The sequence below is a fragment of the Oncorhynchus mykiss genome, chromosome 12 (genome assembly GCF_057628025.1).
Source record: "Oncorhynchus mykiss isolate SJ-2025 chromosome 12, ASM5762802v1, whole genome shotgun sequence".
Classification (NCBI taxonomy): domain Eukaryota; kingdom Metazoa; phylum Chordata; class Actinopteri; order Salmoniformes; family Salmonidae; genus Oncorhynchus; species Oncorhynchus mykiss.
The window spans coordinates 12,880,352-12,899,585 of record NC_143033.1 but is presented as its reverse complement, the minus strand read 5'-3'; the positions used below and the strand labels follow the sequence as shown (position 1 = coordinate 12,899,585).

The 19,234-nt window shown below is 44.0% G+C and overlaps 1 protein-coding gene and 1 long non-coding RNA gene across 2 annotated transcripts; one reads left to right on the top strand and one right to left on the bottom strand.

Moving 5' to 3' along the window:
• Positions 1-68: 68 nt before the first annotated feature.
• Positions 69-1,045, bottom strand: LOC110536981 (uncharacterized). The gene is made up of 3 exons (XR_016484877.1): positions 521-1,045; positions 289-351; positions 69-172 (listed from the first exon to the last, which is right to left on the bottom strand). It is a non-coding gene; the product is annotated as an uncharacterized LOC110536981 (long non-coding RNA).
• Positions 1,046-13,442: 12,397 nt separating this feature from the next.
• Positions 13,443-17,764, top strand: ambp (alpha-1-microglobulin/bikunin precursor). The gene is given in 10 exon segments (NM_001124386.1): positions 13,443-13,600; positions 13,862-14,004; positions 14,656-14,732; positions 15,065-15,181; positions 15,555-15,656; positions 15,907-15,968; positions 16,204-16,285; positions 16,702-16,869; positions 17,171-17,347; positions 17,562-17,764. Coding segments are annotated over 10 exon segments (1,071 nt in total). The 5' UTR covers positions 13,443-13,486; the 3' UTR covers positions 17,591-17,764.
• Positions 17,765-19,234: the final 1,470 nt, after the last annotated feature.

The window sequence follows — 19,234 nt, the reverse complement described above, 5'->3', positions numbered from 1 at the left end:
AGGGTTTTCCCTCCTCATTTTGACTGATAACATTCAATTCAATAATACAAATAGACAATACAAGTCAAATTTGTGTCTAGTAACATTTTAATGCCGAGTACCAGGTCTCTCTCCATTCAGAGACATCAGTATCAAGCCCGTCTGTCTCCATGTGCTGGCTCTATACATGTTTCTGTGAATGCATACACACAGAGTCACTGTTCTATTACCAAAGGCAGTTAGGATAGGTCATATCTGAAACACAAACAGGTACTATGTTGAAGTATGAACAAGTCAGATAAAACCTACCCTATTATGGTCTGCCCATCAAGTGACTGAGGACGCCGGCTGGCAAAACCATCTCTAGTCCATCTGTAAAAATAGGCAGAGTTCATCAGTGACACATGGAATCAAAAGGGACTCTGCATCTGTAGAAACACACACAGTCACTGTTCTATTACCAATGGCAGTAATGGATAGGTGATATCGGACAAACAAACAGGTACTACGTTGAGGTTTGAACAGGTCAGACTAAACCTACCTAATTCTGTTGTCATCGACGACCATCGGTGAGCAGGCTGGAGGTGAGGTCTTTGCCAGAGCCCCATTGATGAGAATAGCAGCATAGATCAGCTCCTGGCCCCTCATCAAAGATACTGGTTGGTCACACACACAGAGCACTGATTACATTATCAATGGTGGTTATGATTAGCCTGGTGAAACCAACCTGATCGCTGTGTTCACCTGTCAAAGGAATTTAACAATTCCTATGGAATTTAACAATTCCTATATATATATTCATTAACCAATTAAATTTAAATAACTTAAACTTTAAATAACTGTTTCTAAGAATTTGTTAGATCCTCATTTGCATAAAATAGACAGAGACCAGTCTATCAAGATAAGCCAATAGCATTATATGGTGAACACAGGGCTCAGGTTGGTTCCACCTGGTTAGGTAATGACCTGGACATTATATGGTGAACACAGGGCTCAGGTTGGTTCCACCTGGTTAGGTAATGACCTGGACATTATATGGTGAACACAGGGCTCAGGTTGGTTCCACCTGGTTAGGTAATGACCTGGACATTATACGGTGAACACAGGGCTCAGGTTGGTTCCACCTGGTTAGGTTATGACCTGGACATTATATGGTGAACACAGGGCTCAGGTTGGTTCCACCTGGTTAGGTAATGACCTGGACATTATATGGTGAACACAGGGCTCAGGTTGGTTCCACCTGGTTAGGTAATGACCTGGACATTATATGGTGAACACAGGGCTCAGGTTGGTTCCACCTGGTTAGGTAATGACCTGGACATTATATGGTGAACACAGGGCTCAGGTTGGTTCCACCTGGTTAGGTAATGACCTGGACATTATATGGTGAACACAGGGCTCAGGTTGGTTCCACCTGGTTAGGTAATGACCTGGACATTATATGGTGAACACAGGGCTCAGGTTGGTTCCACCTGGTTAGGTAATGACCTGGACATTATATGGTGAACACAGGGCTCAGGTTGGTTCCACCTGGTTAGGTAATGACCTGGACATTATATGGTGAACACAGGACTCAGGTTGGTTCCACCTGGTTAGGTAATGACCTGGACATTATATGGTGAACACAGGGCTCAGGTTGGTTCCACCTGGTTAGGTTATGACCTGGACATTATATGGTGAACACAGGGCTCAGGTTGGTTCCACCTGGTTAGGTTATGACCTGGACATTATATGGTGAACACAGGGCTCAGGTTGGTTCCACCTGGTTAGGTAATGACCTGGACATTATATGGTGAACACAGGGCTCAGGTTGGTTCCACCTGGTTAGGTTATGACCTGGACATTATATGGTGAACACAGGGCTCAGGTTGGTTCCACCTGGTTAGGTTATGACCTGGACATTATATGGTGAACACAGGGCTCAGGTTGGTTCCACCTGGTTAGGTAATGACCTGGACATTATATGGTGAACACAGGGCTCAGGTTGGTTCCACCTGGTTAGGTAATGACCTGGACATTATATGGTGAACACAGGGCTCAGGTTGGTTCCACCTGGTTAGGTAATGACCTGGACATTATATGGTGAACACAGGGCTCAGGTTGGTTCCACCTGGTTAGGTAATGACCTGGACATTATATGGTGAACACAGGGCTCAGGTTGGTTCCACCTGGTTAGGTAATGACCTGGACATTATATGGTGAACACAGGGCTCAGGTTGGTTCCACCTGGTTAGGTAATGACCTGGACATTATATGGTGAACACAGGGCTCAGGTTGGTTCCACCTGGTTAGGTAATGACCTGGACATTATATGGTGAACACAGGACTCAGGTTGGTTCCACCTGGTTAGGTAATGACCTGGACATTATATGGTGAACACAGGGCTCAGGTTGGTTCCACCTGGTTAGGTTATGACCTGGACATTATATGGTGAACACAGGGCTCAGGTTGGTTCCACCTGGTTAGGTTATGACCTGGACATTATATGGTGAACACAGGGCTCAGGTTGGTTCCACCTGGTTAGGTAATGACCTGGACATTATATGGTGAACACAGGGCTCAGGTTGGTTCCACCTGGTTAGATTATGACCTGGACATTATATGGTGAACACAGGGCTCAGGTTGGTTCCACCTGGTTAGGTTATGACCTGGACATTATATGGTGAACACAGGGCTCAGGTTGGTTCCACCTGGTTAGGTTATGACCTGGACATTATATGGTGAACACAGGGCTCAGGTTGGTTCCACCTGGTTAGGTAATGACCTGGACATTATATGGTGAACACAGGGCTCAGGTTGGTTCCACCTGGTTAGGTAATGACCTGGACATTATATGGTGAACACAGGGCTCAGGTTGGTTCCACCTGGTTAGGTTATGACCTGGACATTATATGGTGAACACAGGGCTCAGGTTGGTTCCACCTGGTTAGGTAATGACCTGGACATTATATGGTGAACACAGGGCTCAGGTTGGTTCCACCTGGTTAGGTTATGACCTGGACATTATATGGTGAACACAGGGCTCAGGTTGGTTCCACCTGGTTAGGTAATGACCTGGACATTATATGGTGAACACAGGGCTCAGGTTGGTTCCACCTGGTTAGGTTATGACCTGGACATTATATGGTGAACACAGGGCTCAGGTTGGTTCCACCTGGTTAGGTAATGACCTGGACATTATATGGTGAACACAGGGCTCAGGTTGGTTCCACCTGGTTAGGTAATGACCTGGACATTATATGGTGAACACAGGGCTCAGGTTGGTTCCACCTGGTTAGGTAATGACCTGGACATTATATGGTGAACACAGGGCTCAGGTTGGTTCCACCTGGTTAGGTAATGACCTGGACATTATATGGTGAACACAGGGCTCAGGTTGGTTCCACCTGGTTAGGTAATGACCTGGACATTATATGGTGAACACAGGGCTCAGGTTGGTTCCACCTGGTTAGGTTATGACCTGGACATTATATGGTGAACACAGGGCTCAGGTTGGTTCCACCTGGTTAGGTTATGACCTGGACATTATACGCATCTAAGAAGTAGAAAACAAGTAACAAATAATGCCAGTTTATATACATTATGTTTCATTACTGGGGTTTCAAATGTATCAAAGTAATGAAGTGGGTTACCTTCTGTATTTGTACAAAATGATGAGCCTGTGAAAGCTGTTGTCGATGACAGGTTTGTCTAACCGGATGCTTGCCAACAGCTGGCTGACTGATCCGTTCATTGTTATGCTCACAGTGAAGTCTTCACTATGCTGCATGTTCTGCTGCCATCTGTACATCTCTCCAACAACTGCAACAGGCAATCTGATGAGGTGGTGTTGGCTGGGAGGGCCTGTGACAGGGTGATATAATAGACAGCCAAGTGGTAAATTGCATTTTGTTCTAAATAAAGGACAAAGCTTTTCGCTAATGCACTTCACACCCAAAATAACTATGTTAAAGGCATCTTCTTGGCTGGGGAATTAGTCTACTAGCTAGTTTATCAAGCCGGGTTTTTTTTAATACAACTTTTCACATTACACACATTACCTGTTCGTTGTTGACAAAGCCGTCTGTCATCAGGGCAGTAACTCTGGTCACTATGAGAGGCTTCATGATGTCCTTTTCATAGGAGTCGAGGGAGACTCTGGCATCAACGGAGGAGGTGCCACAAGGGTATTTGTGTTGCATGACACACTTTTACTCTGAGATCCTGCCTGACAAGCTGCGAAAATAGTTGGCGAACAGTGAATTAAATTATTTTTAGAGGTCGCTAAACCATAGCTATCACATGTTATGTGATGATACCCACCTTTGCTAGTTCTGGTAAGTTCCGGCATTCTGTTCATAACCAGGGGATCTGTCTGGCACCAAACTGTACATTTTGTCTAATCGAGTCAACGATTGTCATCATCCCTAAAATAGCTTAAGAAATAACGTAATCACGTTTTGAAGTTATTTCTATGCTTTACAGATGTAGACTGACTGGCTCAGGATTGGATTCAAGCCGGTGACGCCGTTACACTGTACAACCAACTGTGACATGTTACGCTATGGCCCTGGGTTGGTTAAGTTTGTTGCTGCTAGTGAGTACACTTTTGTAGTCAGACACGAGTTAGCTACAGTAGAGGTGTATCCAATATTTATTTGTGCCCTAGACATGGGTTGCACCTCCTAGGCTAACATGACTGTTTCGTCAAAATTACTTAGTAACATTGCCTAAGTAGTCAAATAATTAGTAGAAAACACCTTTTCCATTTTATGATTTTGTTAAATGTAAACACCCACCTAATTATGATAACATTTGAAAAAAATGATAATATGGAAAAGGTGTTTCACACAAGTACATGTGAATTGGACATTTGTTTTTTGAACATCCCACTCCCCCCGAGAGACCCTCAGAGAGTGGGGTCATGGCCAGGGATCAGCCATTTCTGACAGCGACCCTGGAACAATTAGGGTTAAGTGCCTTGCTCAAGGGCACATAGACAGATTTTTCACCTAGTCAGCTCGGGCATTTGAACCTGTAACCTTTCAATTACTGGCCCAACGTTCTTAACCGCTAGGCTGCCAACCACCTTTTCTGCTCAATAGTGTCCTTCAGGAAGGCCACGTAAACCACGGTTGTTGGCTGTGCAACGTGCTGGAAGCATGTATTTCACGGTCCGTCTCAAATGGCCGTGATCCTTTGACCGCATTGGGGGCGATGAAACAACGGAGGCCAATTCAATGAAGGAAAGCGAAGTGGACAGAGGGGGGATTTGCACGTGGAGCTTGGCATAGAGGGGGTATGATTTGTTGACATAATTGTAATCCAAACCCAACCTACTCGCTGTGATGCACTGAGCTTGAAAACTCTGTTTTAGACAAGACTGACTTTATGGCCAAAATTATCCTATTTACATTTTGTAGTACATTTTGTAGTACATTTTGTAGTACATTTTGTAGTACATTTTGTAGTACATTTTGTAGTACATTTTGTAGTACATTTTGTAGTACATTTTGTAGTACATTTTGAATAAATATTTTGAATAAATGCTTCTGACTCATATCAAAACACAAGCAGTTTTCCAAGGAATTAGTTGGTCACTTTGACCTCTAGTCTGTGAGTCTTTTATTTAAATAAGTTCTTAGTAATCGACATGTTACCCTACCCCACATGTTCAGTACTCTGTTTGTTATTGGCTGTCTGATAGGGAAGGGAATGGTGTGTCCCAGTGGTGGTGGGGACAGGGTAGCATTAGGACAGAGGCTGAGGCTGAACCCAAAGCAAACAGTGCTAGGGGTCAAAGGGTTGCAACACTGACAGGATGACTAGCGATGCACGCCAAGTTCCCTCCGCCCATGGGGGAGACACACTGGACAACCACGGACATACAACTGCCTTATGAGATACATGTCTTGCTGCCAGATTTACAGACTCTTCCTGTTGTTGACGCTGTTGAAAGAGTCAAATTGCTGATTTGATCTTTAATTAAACCCAAGGACGATACTGGTGTAGGTTTGACTCTCTATGTGTAGTCTACTGTCTGCATGTTATGTTCAGCTTGCAGGGAAGAGGCTGGGGTATGACTGGCTAGGTGTTACTCTTATAAGGTTACTCTGGTAGGCTTGATTGAGTCCCTCTGTGTGTATGCAGGGAAATGGTACATTGTGGGCCTGGTGTACGACTCCCCAGTCTTCGCCCCCTACAAAGACAAGCTTAGAGTATCCATGGGCATCCTGACTCCACAGACCAACGCTAACATCCTGATTCCACAAGCCAATGGCAACGTCAACATCCTGACTCCACAGACCAACAAGCAACGTCAATCTCCTGACTCCACAGACCAACGTCAGTGTCAACCTCCTGACTCCACAAACCAATGACAACATCAATCTCCTGACTCCACAGACCAACGTCAATGTCAACCTCACCAAGTCGGCCCAGAGGATAACAGAATGATATACAACACTAGAATGGGAATTGGCATCCAGGCAACCTAACTAAAGGACAGCCACCTGGGTTAGGGTATTGAGGATGTACTAAGATGGATGCATATTCCTACTGTATCATTATGTTCTTTCTCCTTGTGTGAAGATCGTCATGATGCCGCAGTAAGCTCTACGCATACGAAAAGACAGTGATACATGGTGAATTCGTCCAATGGCCTTATTTCTATTACAGCATATTGGATGACTGTTATTCATATTCCATTCACCCATACTTGAATTTTTCCTTTTTCTCTAAATCTGTAAACTTTCATTCATTGGCTAGGTTGTCTAGCCTCTGCCTGCAATTTATCTGTTTCATTCCGTTTTCTTACCCTTAAGAAATGTTTTCACCAGAATCGACGGAATGAATGCACCCCTGATCACACATAGATGGACCCCTGATCACACACTGATAAAGATGGTCCTCATAGGAGCCACATAAAAACAACATGATCACTTTTCTCATTGTATAATTCCTTCTCGCATTTACGCGATCTCCTCCTCTCACATCTTCCCTTCACTTGTCGACTTCAGTGCACATTAGCTGTCTGTGACCAGGCAAAAAACCTTTCCAAGCCAAACCTTGATTTCATAACCGTTAAGCGCTACACAGAGCCTACATCATTTTCCCCATATTCGCTAACGTCAGTCAACATAGTTACTAGAACTAACGTGTAAACCCACTGCAATCATGCAGTACAGTGTACAGTCAGCAGGCAGTTTAGCAGTTACACCGGCAGCCAAGGTGGCAATAAATTAATAAAACCAAAAGCTTACCTTGACTTGGAAGAGTTCCAGTGTTGGATAGCCATAGCTGGCTAGCTAACATAGCATCCCTCTTTGTTTGAGCCTGGTGTTTGAGTAGGCTAAACTAGCAAGCTGCATTTGCTAGCTAAGTAAAAGTTCAAGTGAAAATTAATACAACAAAATATAGCAAGCTCGCTTTCTCTCAGTTTTATAATAAATTCAATGTACCAAGAGGAGGACGGAAACTAGCTGTCCTCCGGCTACACCATGGTGCTACCCTACAGAGTGCTACTGAGGCTACTGTAGACTATTGCAAAACAGTGTTTTTTAATCATTTATTTGATGATGTGAATATACTGTATTTAGTGTAGTTTTATCTAAAAAGTTTCATAAAAAATAACTATTTCACCTTCTCCACTGATAAAGATGGTACTCCACTTCCTCCTCTGAGGATCTTCCACTGCTCTAGTCCTCTGCCTGCCGTTACAAGAGAAGTCCTCTGCCTGCCCTTACAATATAAGTCCTCTGCTTGCCCTAACAAGAGAAGTCCTCTGCTTGCCCCTACAAGAGAAGTCCTCTGCTGGCCCCTACAAGAGAAATCCTCTGCTTGCCCTTACAAGAGAAGTCCTCTGCCTGCCCTAACAAGAGAAGTCCTCTGCCTGCCCTAACAAGAGAAGTCCTCTGCTTGCCCCTACAAGAGAAGTCCTCTGCTTGCCCCTACAAGAGAAGTCCTCTGCCTGCCCTTACAAGGGAAGTCCTCTGCTTGCCCCTACAAGAGAAGTCCTCTGCCTGCCCTAACAAGAGAAGTCCTCTGCCTGCCCTTACAAGAGAAGTCCTCTGCCTGCCCTTACAAGAGAAGTCCTCTGCCTGCCCTTACAAGAGAAGTCCTCTGCCTGCCCTTACAAGAGAGGTCCTCTGCCTGCCCTTACAAGAGAAGTCCTCTGCTTTCCCTTACAAGATAAGTCCTCTGCTTGCCTTAACAAGATAAGTCCTCTGCTTGCCTTAACAAGATAAGTCCTCTGCTTGCCCTTACAAGAGAGGTCCTCTGCCTGCCCTTACAAGAGAAGTCCTCTGCTTGCCCTGACGAGAGAAGGCCTCTGCTTGCCCTGACGAGAGAAGGCCACTGCTTGCCCTAACGAGAGAAGGCCTCTGCTTGCCTTAACAAGAGAAATCCTCTGCTTGCCTTAACAAGAGAAATCCTCTGCTTGCCTTAACAAGAGAAATCCTCTGCTTGCCTTAACAAGAGAAATCCTCTGCTTGCCCTAACGAGAGAAGTCCTCTGCTTGCCCTGACGAGAGAAGGCCTCTGCTTGCCCTGACGAGAGAAGGCCACTGCTTGCCCTAACGAGAGAAGGCCTCTGCTTGCCTTAACAAGAGAAATCCTCTGCTTGCCTTAACAAGATAAATCCTCTGCTTGCCCTAACAAGATAAGTCCTCTGCTTGCCCTAACAAGATAAGTCCTCTGCTTGCCCTAACAAGATAAGTCCTCTGCTTGCCCTAACAAGATAAGTCCTCTGCTTGCCCTAACAAGATAAGTCCTCTGCTTGCCTGAACAAGACATGGTCTCTGCTTGCCCTTACAACAGAAATCCTCTGCTTGCCCTAACGAGAGAAAGCGTCTGTTTGCCCTAACGAGATAAGTCCTCTGCTTGCCCTAACAAGATAAGTCCTCTGCTTGCCCTAACAAGATAAGTCCTCTGCTTGCCCTAACAAGATAAGTCCTCTGCTTGCCCTAACAAGATAAGTCCTCTGCTTGCCTTAACAAGAGAAATCCTCTGCTTGCCTGAACAAGATAAGTCCTCTGCTTGCCCTAACAAGATAAGTCCTCTGCTTGCCTGAACAAGAGAAGGTCTCTGCTTGCCCTAACAAGATAAGTCCTCTGCTTGCCCTAACAAGATAAGTCCTCTGCTTGCCTTAACAAGATAAGTCCTCTGCTTGCCTTAACAAGATAAATCCTCTGCTTGCCCTAACGAGAGAAAGCGTCTGTTTGACCTAACAACAGAAATCATCTCCTTGCCCTAACGAGAGAAGGCTTCTGCTTGCCCTAACGAGAGAAGGCCTCTGTTTGCCCTAACGAGAGAAGGCTTCTGCTTGCCCTAACAACAGAAATCATCTCCTTGCCCTAACGAGAGAAGGCTTCTGCTTGCCCTAACGAGAGAAGGCTTCTGCTTGCCCTAATGAGAGAAGGCCTCTGTTTGCCCTAACGAGAGAAGGCTTCTGCTTGCCCTAACAACAGAAATCATCTCCTTGCCCTAACGAGAGAAGGCTTCTGCTTGCCCTAATGAGAGAAGGCTTCTGCTTGCCCTAACAACAGAAATAATCTCCTTGCCCTAATGAGAGAAGGCTTCTGCTTGCCCTAACGAGAGAAGTCCTCTGCTTTCCCTAACAGAAATCCTCTGCTTGCCTTAACAAGAGAAGTCCTCTGCTTGTTCTAACAAGATAAGTCATATGCTTTATGCTTGCCCTAACAAGAGAAGAGCCTTCTCTCAGCATCTTCATAACAAACCAGCATATCTGTTCAAAGTTGGTGATCTTGGTTTCATCTGGGAACTGTTGTGATTCGAAACATAGTGAAAGAGAGAGAGAAATCCCCAACACTGGACAATTGAGGAGTGGAAAAACATGGCCTGGAACATGACCTCAACCCAATAGAGCATCTTTGGGATGAGCTAAAACAGGCTGTTCCCAGCATGAATGTACTGCCGTCCAATCTGCAGCAAGTGCATGATGCCATCACGTCAGCATGGTCCAACATGTAGAATGCCCTGAAGAATTCAGGCTGTTCTGGAGGCAAAGGGGGGTTCGACCCAGTAATAGAATGGTGTACCTAATAAACTGGCCGGTGAGTGTATGTGACCATATACAAACATAAGCAAAGTTTGAGATTATTATGTTTTAGTGAATTATTATATCTGTTTGGGCTTCTTGCGGTCGATTTGTAGTCTACAAATTATTTGTCATTATGTTCCGGCCCCCTGACCATCCACTCATTAAAAAATTGTCCTATGGCTGAATCTAGTTGATAATCAAAGGATTACAATATTAAAAGTCCTTTGAACATCATCGTTCTTTCCAGACTATAACCAGGTGAAGGACATTACGGTAGAGGCGACCAACCAACTACAATGAATATGCAGTGGTCCTGAAGCACAAGAAGATGGACGGAGAGTACACACTGGGGGTTTAATATTTTCCCAGTATTTTACAAATGTTCCATCCCGAGAATAAATCCATTTTCTCCCAGGTAACCCGGTATGCCCCACCAAAACCCGAAGTCTCATTCAAAAGCATGATAAAGCTTATAAATAGGCCTATGTATAGATTTGATTAGAGCTTGATTAAAAACATTAAAACCTGATGCTACCTGAGTGTCACGTTCTGACCCTAGTTCTTGTGTTATTTGTTTGTTTTAGTTGGTCAGGACGTGAGTTGGGTGGGCATTCTATGTTTTGTGTTTCTAGGTTGGTTTTCCGTGTTCGGCCTAGTATGGTTCTCAATCAGAGGCAGGTGTCGTTAGTTGTCTCTGATTGAGAATCATACTTAGGCAGCCTGGGTTTCACTGTTGTTTTGTGGGTGATTGTTTCCGTGTCTGTGTTTGTTCGCCACACGGTACTGTTTCGGTTTTGTTCACGTTTATTGTTTTGTATTTCATTGAGTGTTCAAGTTATGTTTTAAATAAACAACCATGGACACTTACCACGCCGCATCTTGGTCCGATCCTTGCTACACCTCCTCTTCAGACAAAGAGGAGGAAAACCCTTACACTGAGCCTGATGAGGCATACATTAAATACATTTAATGAGACCAAGCCCAAAAGATTGTGCCGTTATCCAATACATACTGTACAGTGCATTCAGAAAGTATTCAGGCCCCTTCACTTTTTCCACATTTTGTTATGTTACAGCTTTATTCCTCATCAATCTACACACAACAACACATAACGACAAAGCAAAAACAGGTTTTTAGAAATGTTAGCAAAATTATTACAAATGAAATACTGAAATATCACATTTACATAAGTATTCAGACCATTTTGCACAGTACTTTGTCGAAGCACCTTTGACAGCGATTACAGCCTCAAGTCTTCTTGTCTTCTATGATGCTACAAACTTTGCACACCTGTATTTGGGGAGTTTCTCCCATTCTTCTCTTAAGATCCTCTCAAGCTCTGTCAGGTTGGATGGGAAACATCGCTGCACAGCTATTTTCAGGTCTCTCTAGAGATATTTGATCGGGTTCAAGTCCGGGCTCTGGCTGGGTCACTCAAGGACATTCAGAGACTTGTCCCGAAGCTACTTCTGTGTTGTCTTGGCTGTGTGCTTAGGGATGTTGTCCTGTTGGATTGTGAACCTTTGCCCCAGGTCCTGAGTGCTCTGGAGCAGGTTTTCATCAAGGATCTCTCTGTACTTTGCTCTGTTCATCTTTGCCTCGATCCTGACTAGTCTCCCAGTCCCTGCTGCTGGAAACAGCCCCACAGCATGATGCTGCCACCACCATGCTTCACCGTATGGATGGTGCCAGGTTTTTTCCAGACGTGATGCTTGGCATTCCGGCCAAAGAATTCAGTCTTGGTAACATCAAATCAGAGAATCTTGTTTCTCAAGGTCAGAGTTGCTTATGTGCCTCTTGGCAAACTCCAAGAGGGCTATCGTGCCTTTTACTGAGGAGTGGCTTCTGTCCAGCCACTCTACCATAAAGGCCTGATAGGTGGAGTGTTGCAGAGATGGTTGTCCTTCTGGAAGGTTCTCCCATCTCCACAGAGGAACTCTGGAGCTCTGTCAGAGTGACCATTGGGTTTTTGGTCACCTCCCTGACAAAGGCCCTTCTCCCCCGATTGCTCAGTTTGGTCAAGCGGCCAACTCTAAGAAGAGTCTTGGTGGTTCCAAACTTCTTCCATTTAAGAATGATGGAGGCCACTGTGTTCTTGGGGACCTTCAATGGAGCGGAAATGTTTTTGTACCCTTCCCCAGATCTGTGCCTCGACACAATCCTGTCTCTGAGCTCTACGCACCATTCTTTGACCTCATGGCTTGGTTTTTGCTCTGACAGACATTGTCAACTGTGGGATCTTATCTTATCAATTTAATATACCACAGGTATACCACAGGTGGACTCCAATCAAGTTGTAGAAACATCATGATCAATTATCAAATAGGATTCACCTGAGCTCAATTTCGAGTCTCATAGCAAAGGGTCTGAATAATTATGTAAATAAGTTATTTCCGTTTTTTTGTTTTTATAAATTGGCAGAAATATCTAAAAAACAGTTTTCACTTCGTCATTACAGGCTATTGTGTGTAGATTGATGAGGGCCCAAAAATATTGTAACGTAACAAAATGTGGAAAACGTCACGGGGTCTGAAAACCTTCTGAATGCACTGTATATGATATAGGCTACTGCACATTACTCACAACATGAAAGCCCATAGATGTAGCTAGCTATATGCTCTCTTGGGTAAAACGAAGAAACTAGCTCCAGTAGGCTAATCTTTTTCAGTTGAACTGTATTACTGTACTTTGTTGTATTATACTGTATTATATGGACCGGAATTACGCACATTGTTCAAACCATTATAAAGCAGGGAGAGCTCATGCGATTCTGTTGCACCTACAAAGTTACAAGTATAGGCTAGCTATTTTTATTTTAATTTTGAAATATAATAGCTCTTATATCTCTTTCACTCTCTATTGTTGCTTCATTCCTTCCTTGCTTTCAACAGTTGAATGAAATACGTTTCGTTGTCCTCTTCTTAGATGCAGAAGGCTTTCACTTCTCTTCACGAAGATTGAAAAGGTATGGGTCTAACCTGCCATAGCCTACCGCCATTGCGCGTTCGCACTTCTTTCAAACTACCCATGATTTCTATTGGCTGCTTTTTTTTAAAATTCAGCAAACAAGAGCTTGTGTACCTCTTCGAATAGTCTATTGGTATAAGAAATGTCGTTGGGCCAATATTGTTTTAGCTATGCATGCTACTGCTCGGTTGTGCTTAAATTTGAGATATTTTTTCCTATTAAATTTAACTTAGAAGTCCAATGTTACAGAGACAAACAGAGAGATAAGGAGAACTTTGCTCTGTTTGCGGTTTGTTTTATGCTGGAGTTTGAGGGGGTACAGGAAGGGGTAGACACACATGGTCATTGGCCATTGGCTTGCTAGCCTATTCCAGTGGAGGGTGTTGAGGTTGAGGGTTGGAGGGGTAAAGGTTGGAGGGGTGGAGAGATTAGCTCTCCCAGCAGTTCCAAGAGCTCAGGGTAAGCCTCAGTCAGACGTTGGTATCAGAGACAGGAAGACAGAATGCAGCAGGTTGTCGTACTCGCGCTCCTCTTGGGCCTCGTTTGCCTCCTCCATGGAGTGCCCTTGCTTCCCGAACCTCTCTTCCCCACACAGGAGAACTTCGACCTGACTAAGGTCAGAGTGTCTTCTGTTTCTCAGACCATGGATCTGTCTCTCGCCTTATCTGATCTATTAGTCATAATCAGTAGAGTAATTGGTTTGAAAATTCTTCGTAACGTTACTTGATGGCCAATAGACTGATTTGGTTGAGTTGTCAAGCTATGCATATTTTGTGATTTTAGTGTGTTTATACGCCTCAGATGTCTAAATACTTGCTGTTCCCAGTACAGTATTACAGGTTGTTAAAACCTTTCCATCTGTCTCTCTATTGGTCAGTTCATGGGGAAGTGGCATGATATTGCGGTAGCGTCCACCTGGCCCTGGATGCAGCGCCACAAGGGAGATGCAGCCATCGGAATCCTGGAGCTGCAGGCCAGCGGCACCGAAGACAAAGTCAGCATGACAAGGAGCATGAATAAGTGAGGTTACACACACACACACACACACACACACACACACACACACACACACATTGATATTCGTGTCTCTGAACTGTACCTAATAATGGAACTGGATTCACCATAGCTTTAAAGACCCAATGCAGTCAAACTTCTGTTTGAGACGAACGCTGTAAAAGTGAGATTCTTTTGTAAAAAAATCAGTGTTATTACATAGTTGTTGGTTAAATAAAATGCAATTACACAGGACGTTCTAATCAGCAGGTTTTGTATGGGTGGAGTTTAGGCTTGCCTGGTGACATCACCAGGCAGTATAAGTTATTAGACCAATAACAAAGAGTTCCAAATCTCTGCCAATAACAGCTAGTTTTCAGGTTACATATCCCTCCAATTAGGCCCCTCACTCAGACCACTCCCAGACAGTCCTACCTAATTATTGTTTGAGGAATAGTTTTTTAGATTTGAATTAAAAACAGTAAGGTACTTAATTGTTAAGCAGATATTGAGATTAAAACATCTGCATTGGCCTTTAATTCAATATATGCTGTGTGTGTGTGTGTGTGCATGTGTGTGTGTGTGTGCATGTGTGTGTGCGCGTGCATGTGTGTGCGTGTGTGTGCGTGCATGTGTGTGTGTGTGTGCGTGTGTGTGTGTGTGTGCGTGCACGTGCAGGCACGGGACATGTCAGCAGATCTCTGGTGATTACAAGCTGACCGACACACCTGGAAGATTCACCTACCACATCGCCAGTAAGTCTGTTTGTCACTTCCTCTCCTCAACCATGTCTGAAAACTTGACCTTCCCTGTCCTTGTTTTCTTAAGTCCTTTCAAAGCTAATTGGAGGAGAATGTTCAAGGGAGGTACCTTGGATCCTCTCCTACAATGCACTTTGAGAGGAATTAAGGAAACAAGGACAGCTAGTAACGGAGGAAGCAAGGATGTGACAGCTAGTAATGTTTCCATACGCAGCCTGTGTATTTTTGTAATCGATGAGAGGTCAACGGTGAGAGGTAATGGGCATTGTGTACTATATTTATGCTCGTACTCTCCTACCATATAAGTCCATGTTTCCTTCATGCAGAGTGGGGGGCTGATGTTGATGCCTATGTGGTTGACACTAACTATGATGAGTACGCCATCGTCATGATCAGTAAACAAAAAACAGAAGGCGAGAAGACAAAGTCTGCCAAGCTATACAGTGAGTGTCACTCCAGTGTCCTTTATTTAACCTCACACCACTGAGACAGTAGCCTGGTACCAGATCTGTTTGTGCTGTCTTGCCAACTCCTTTGGTTGTAATTATGATTGTCACGACAACGGCCATATGATTTGGCTATACAGTCAATCAAAACCAATTGATTTGGCTATAGAGCAGCACAAACACAAATATGATTATGACTATAGGAGTTGGCAGGTCCACAAACAGATCTGAGACCAGGCCTCTCAGACACAGCTATAGTGTTGTTATATTCAGCAGCAGAAGATCTGATCTGAGACCAGGCCACTCAGAAACAGCTATAGTGTTAATTATATTAAGCAGTAAAAGTCAATTAGAATGCTGCCTCCTTCAGGTCGCACCATGGAACTGTCACCCGCTATCCTGGAGGACTTCAGGAGGCTGGTGAGGGAGCAGGGCATGGATGACAACACAATCATCATCAAACAGAACAAAGGTAGAGGCACACACACAGGGGCGGACTGGGACCAGAAATCGGCCTTGGCATTTCTAAATCGGCCTTGGCATTTTCCTTCAGGCCCCCATTATTAGCCGAATATTTATAATTTTGCACAAAAAAACAAAGTTAAACAGGCCCACTGGGCAAAATATGGACCAGCCAGTCCACCCCTGCACACACATGCACAAATACATCCACTATGTGTCTGGACATTGTTTGACCTTTGAACTCCTCTCTCTGTCCACAGGGGAGTGTGTACCAGGAACAGAGCCTGTAGCATCAGAGCCTCAGCCTGAGATCACAGCACCGGTACTTCCTGTATTAAATTATTCAATGTTGAAGTTGTACCGCGTGACAGAGTCTGGGATTATATCGAAAAGTGGCTTTGGTTAAAGGCATTACAGAAAGTAAATCAACATTTTCCTCAATGAAAAGCATTGAAGATAATTGGAATTGGAATTTCAGTATACTTCCTGAATTGATTGGAATGAAAATGAAATTTACACCAACCCTGCTGAGTACTCATCTGTCTGTCTGTCCCCAGAGAGCCAAGAGGAACATAGTCCTCCCTGAGTTGCTTGCTGAGGAGGGTTCTGGTGCCGGAATCATGAAGTTCAGGAGTGAAGGTGAGAGTGCATGGTGGGCCTCTATTTTCATATCATCCGTGTGCATTGGCACTTGGATTGAAACCAGTGCTTGGTCAGATGACATGAAAATATAGTTATTTGGCCATGCACACCAGTGTTGGGTGCCATTATCCTCGCTAGGTGAGGTATTGAAAGGGGTGTCAATTTTGACCGCTACATTTTTGAGAAAATAATTATTACTTATTATTAGTAAATCTCTTTCTCTGAGCAATTGTATTATGTATAAAATAATATAATTTCCCAAAGAAATGTAGCATACAGTATAGCTCGGTATTTTAATTATTTATTTTATACAGTTATTTTTGCTCATCTTTATCAAGGGTGTCAATCATTTCAGACCCCACTGTATGTCTATGGCTAAAACACACAATACACCGCTTTACATCTCTCTACAGAGTCCTGTAACGCCGAGCCGGACGCAGGTCCCTGTTTCGGGATGGTGCAGAGGTACTTCTACAACTCTACCAGTATGGCCTGTCAGCTGTTCACCTACGGAGGCTGCATGGGCAACCAGAACAACTTTGTGACCGAGAGGGAGTGTCTCCAGAGCTGTCGCAATGAGGGTGAGTGGATAGAGTGTAACAGTGGTGGTTTTTCTGCTGGTGAACCACACTCTTGTTACGGGTCATCTTGTCTAAGAGCTTGAAACTTACGTTAGCTCCACAGAGCTAATGCCTTCACTTTAGCTCAGTGGGCTTATACAGTCCTGTAGGAGACACAGGCTTGACTTCTAACCTAGTTGATGATGTGATAATGCTCAACACACTTCAAGAACCAATATGATGTTCATGCCCATAGACTACGTGTGAGACAAGATTGTCCCTCATGTCTTTCCTCCTGTCTGGTGTGTGTGTCTCTCTACAGCTGCCTGTAGACTGCCCATGGATTCTCGGCCCTGCACTGGACAGCCCAAGATCTGGGTCTTCCACTCAAACTCTGGTCTCTGTCTGGATAATAAAAATGACTATTGCCAGGTCAACAGTAACAAGTTCTACTCCAAGATGGAGTGTGAGGAGTACTGTGGGGTGATGAAGGATCCAGGTAAGAGACACACACATATTGTCTGTTATAACAAGGTTGTTTCCCTAGGCCTAGGGAACACTGCCATGTCATTCTGATATATTTTGGGATTACATGGTCAAGTTGTACTGATTGTGAAATTAAGTTTTTCAACATATTTTTAGTGACACAAAAAAGGCATTATTTACCTGGTTTTAGTCTGCTTATCTGATGTGAATGTGCCTTTGTATTACAGGAGAAGGGGAGTTCCTCAAAACAAACTAAAGGAGATGAGAACACAGAACGTACAGCACAGATCAACCAAAGATCAACCACAGAACGTACAGCACAGATCAACCACAGAATGTACAGCACAGATCAGATCAATATGTTGATCAACAGTAACACACTATGGATATCATACATTACCATAGAGCACAATAAAATGATGGATGAACCTGCTTGGCATCATGTCTTATGTAAACTTGATCTTGACTTTGTGCTGTTGAGTTTATAGTATGTTTGGTTAACTGCCACCAACTGAATGCAGATGATACACCCATTCATAGATGTAATATAAAGGTATATATTAGGGAAAGTTATTGTTCAGCCAAATATATACAATATACAATATACTGTATTTCTTGAAATGTGTATTATGGTGGGATCTGATGACCAGTGAATGAGTAACCAGCAGAGGGCGATGTTGCTCCATTTACAGTGACAGCCGTCTCCTAAATCTCTCCTCCCCGTCTAGTGCTGCTCTGCTTGGTCCAACCAAGGAACGACTGGATCGGTGCTAGCTTCCTGCTCCTGTTCCCAGAGTTCCCGGCTGCTCTCTGCGCTGCGTTCCGCTGGCCGTAGAATGCTGAGAATATCCGGAGAGGAAAAGGGAACTGACAGCATGGAGGGACCATCTGTACAAGAGCACACCACCTGGTCGGACGGAGAGAGATGGCAAACAAATACACCACTGGGCCAGCTAGGGACTTTAGCACAGACAACTCTCACACAAATAGTAGCACATGGCTCAGTAGACCATACAGTTTAACTTTCAGACAGAAATAAAATACAATACACATTCCCTCTTAGAGTCAGACACAATATATTCACCAAAAAGTGATCGGCCGGTGAGTTTCCTAGAATGTTTCACTTTCTCACGCAAGCATGCATTCAGTGTACGTGAACGCACACACACATGCACAGAGAGAGACAGAGAGAGAGACAGAGAGAGGCAGAGAGAGAGAGAGATAGAGAGAGACTGACCAAATATGCTGCTGAGATCTACTCACACAGAGCACACATACTAAACATATACTGAACAAAAAATATAAACGCAACATGCAAAATGTTTACTGAGTTACAGATCATATGAGGAAATCAGTCAATTGAATAAATTCATCATAGATCTATGGATCTCACATGACTGGGAATACAGATATGCATCTGTTGGTCACAGATACCTTAAAATAAATGGGTCTCACAAAGGGCCTCAGGATATCGTCACGGTATTTCTGTGCATTCAAATTGCCATCGATAAAATGCTATTGTGTTGGTTGTCCGTAGCTTATGCCTGCCAATACCATTCCCCAACACTACAATGGGGCACTGTTCACAACATTGACATCAGCAAATCGCTCGCCCACATGACGCTATAAATGTACGTGGTCTGCGGCTGTGAGGCCAGTTGGATGTACTGCCAAATTCTATAAAATAATGTTGTAGGTGGCTTATGGTAGAGAAATGAACATTCAATTATCTGGCAGCTTTGGTGGACATTCCTGCAGTCAGCATGACAATTGCACGTTCCCTAAAAACTTGAGACATCTGTGGCATTGAGTTGTGTGACAAAACTGCACATTTTAGAGTGCCCTTTTATTGTCCCCAGCACAAGGTGCACCTGTGTAATGATCATGCTGTTAAATCAGC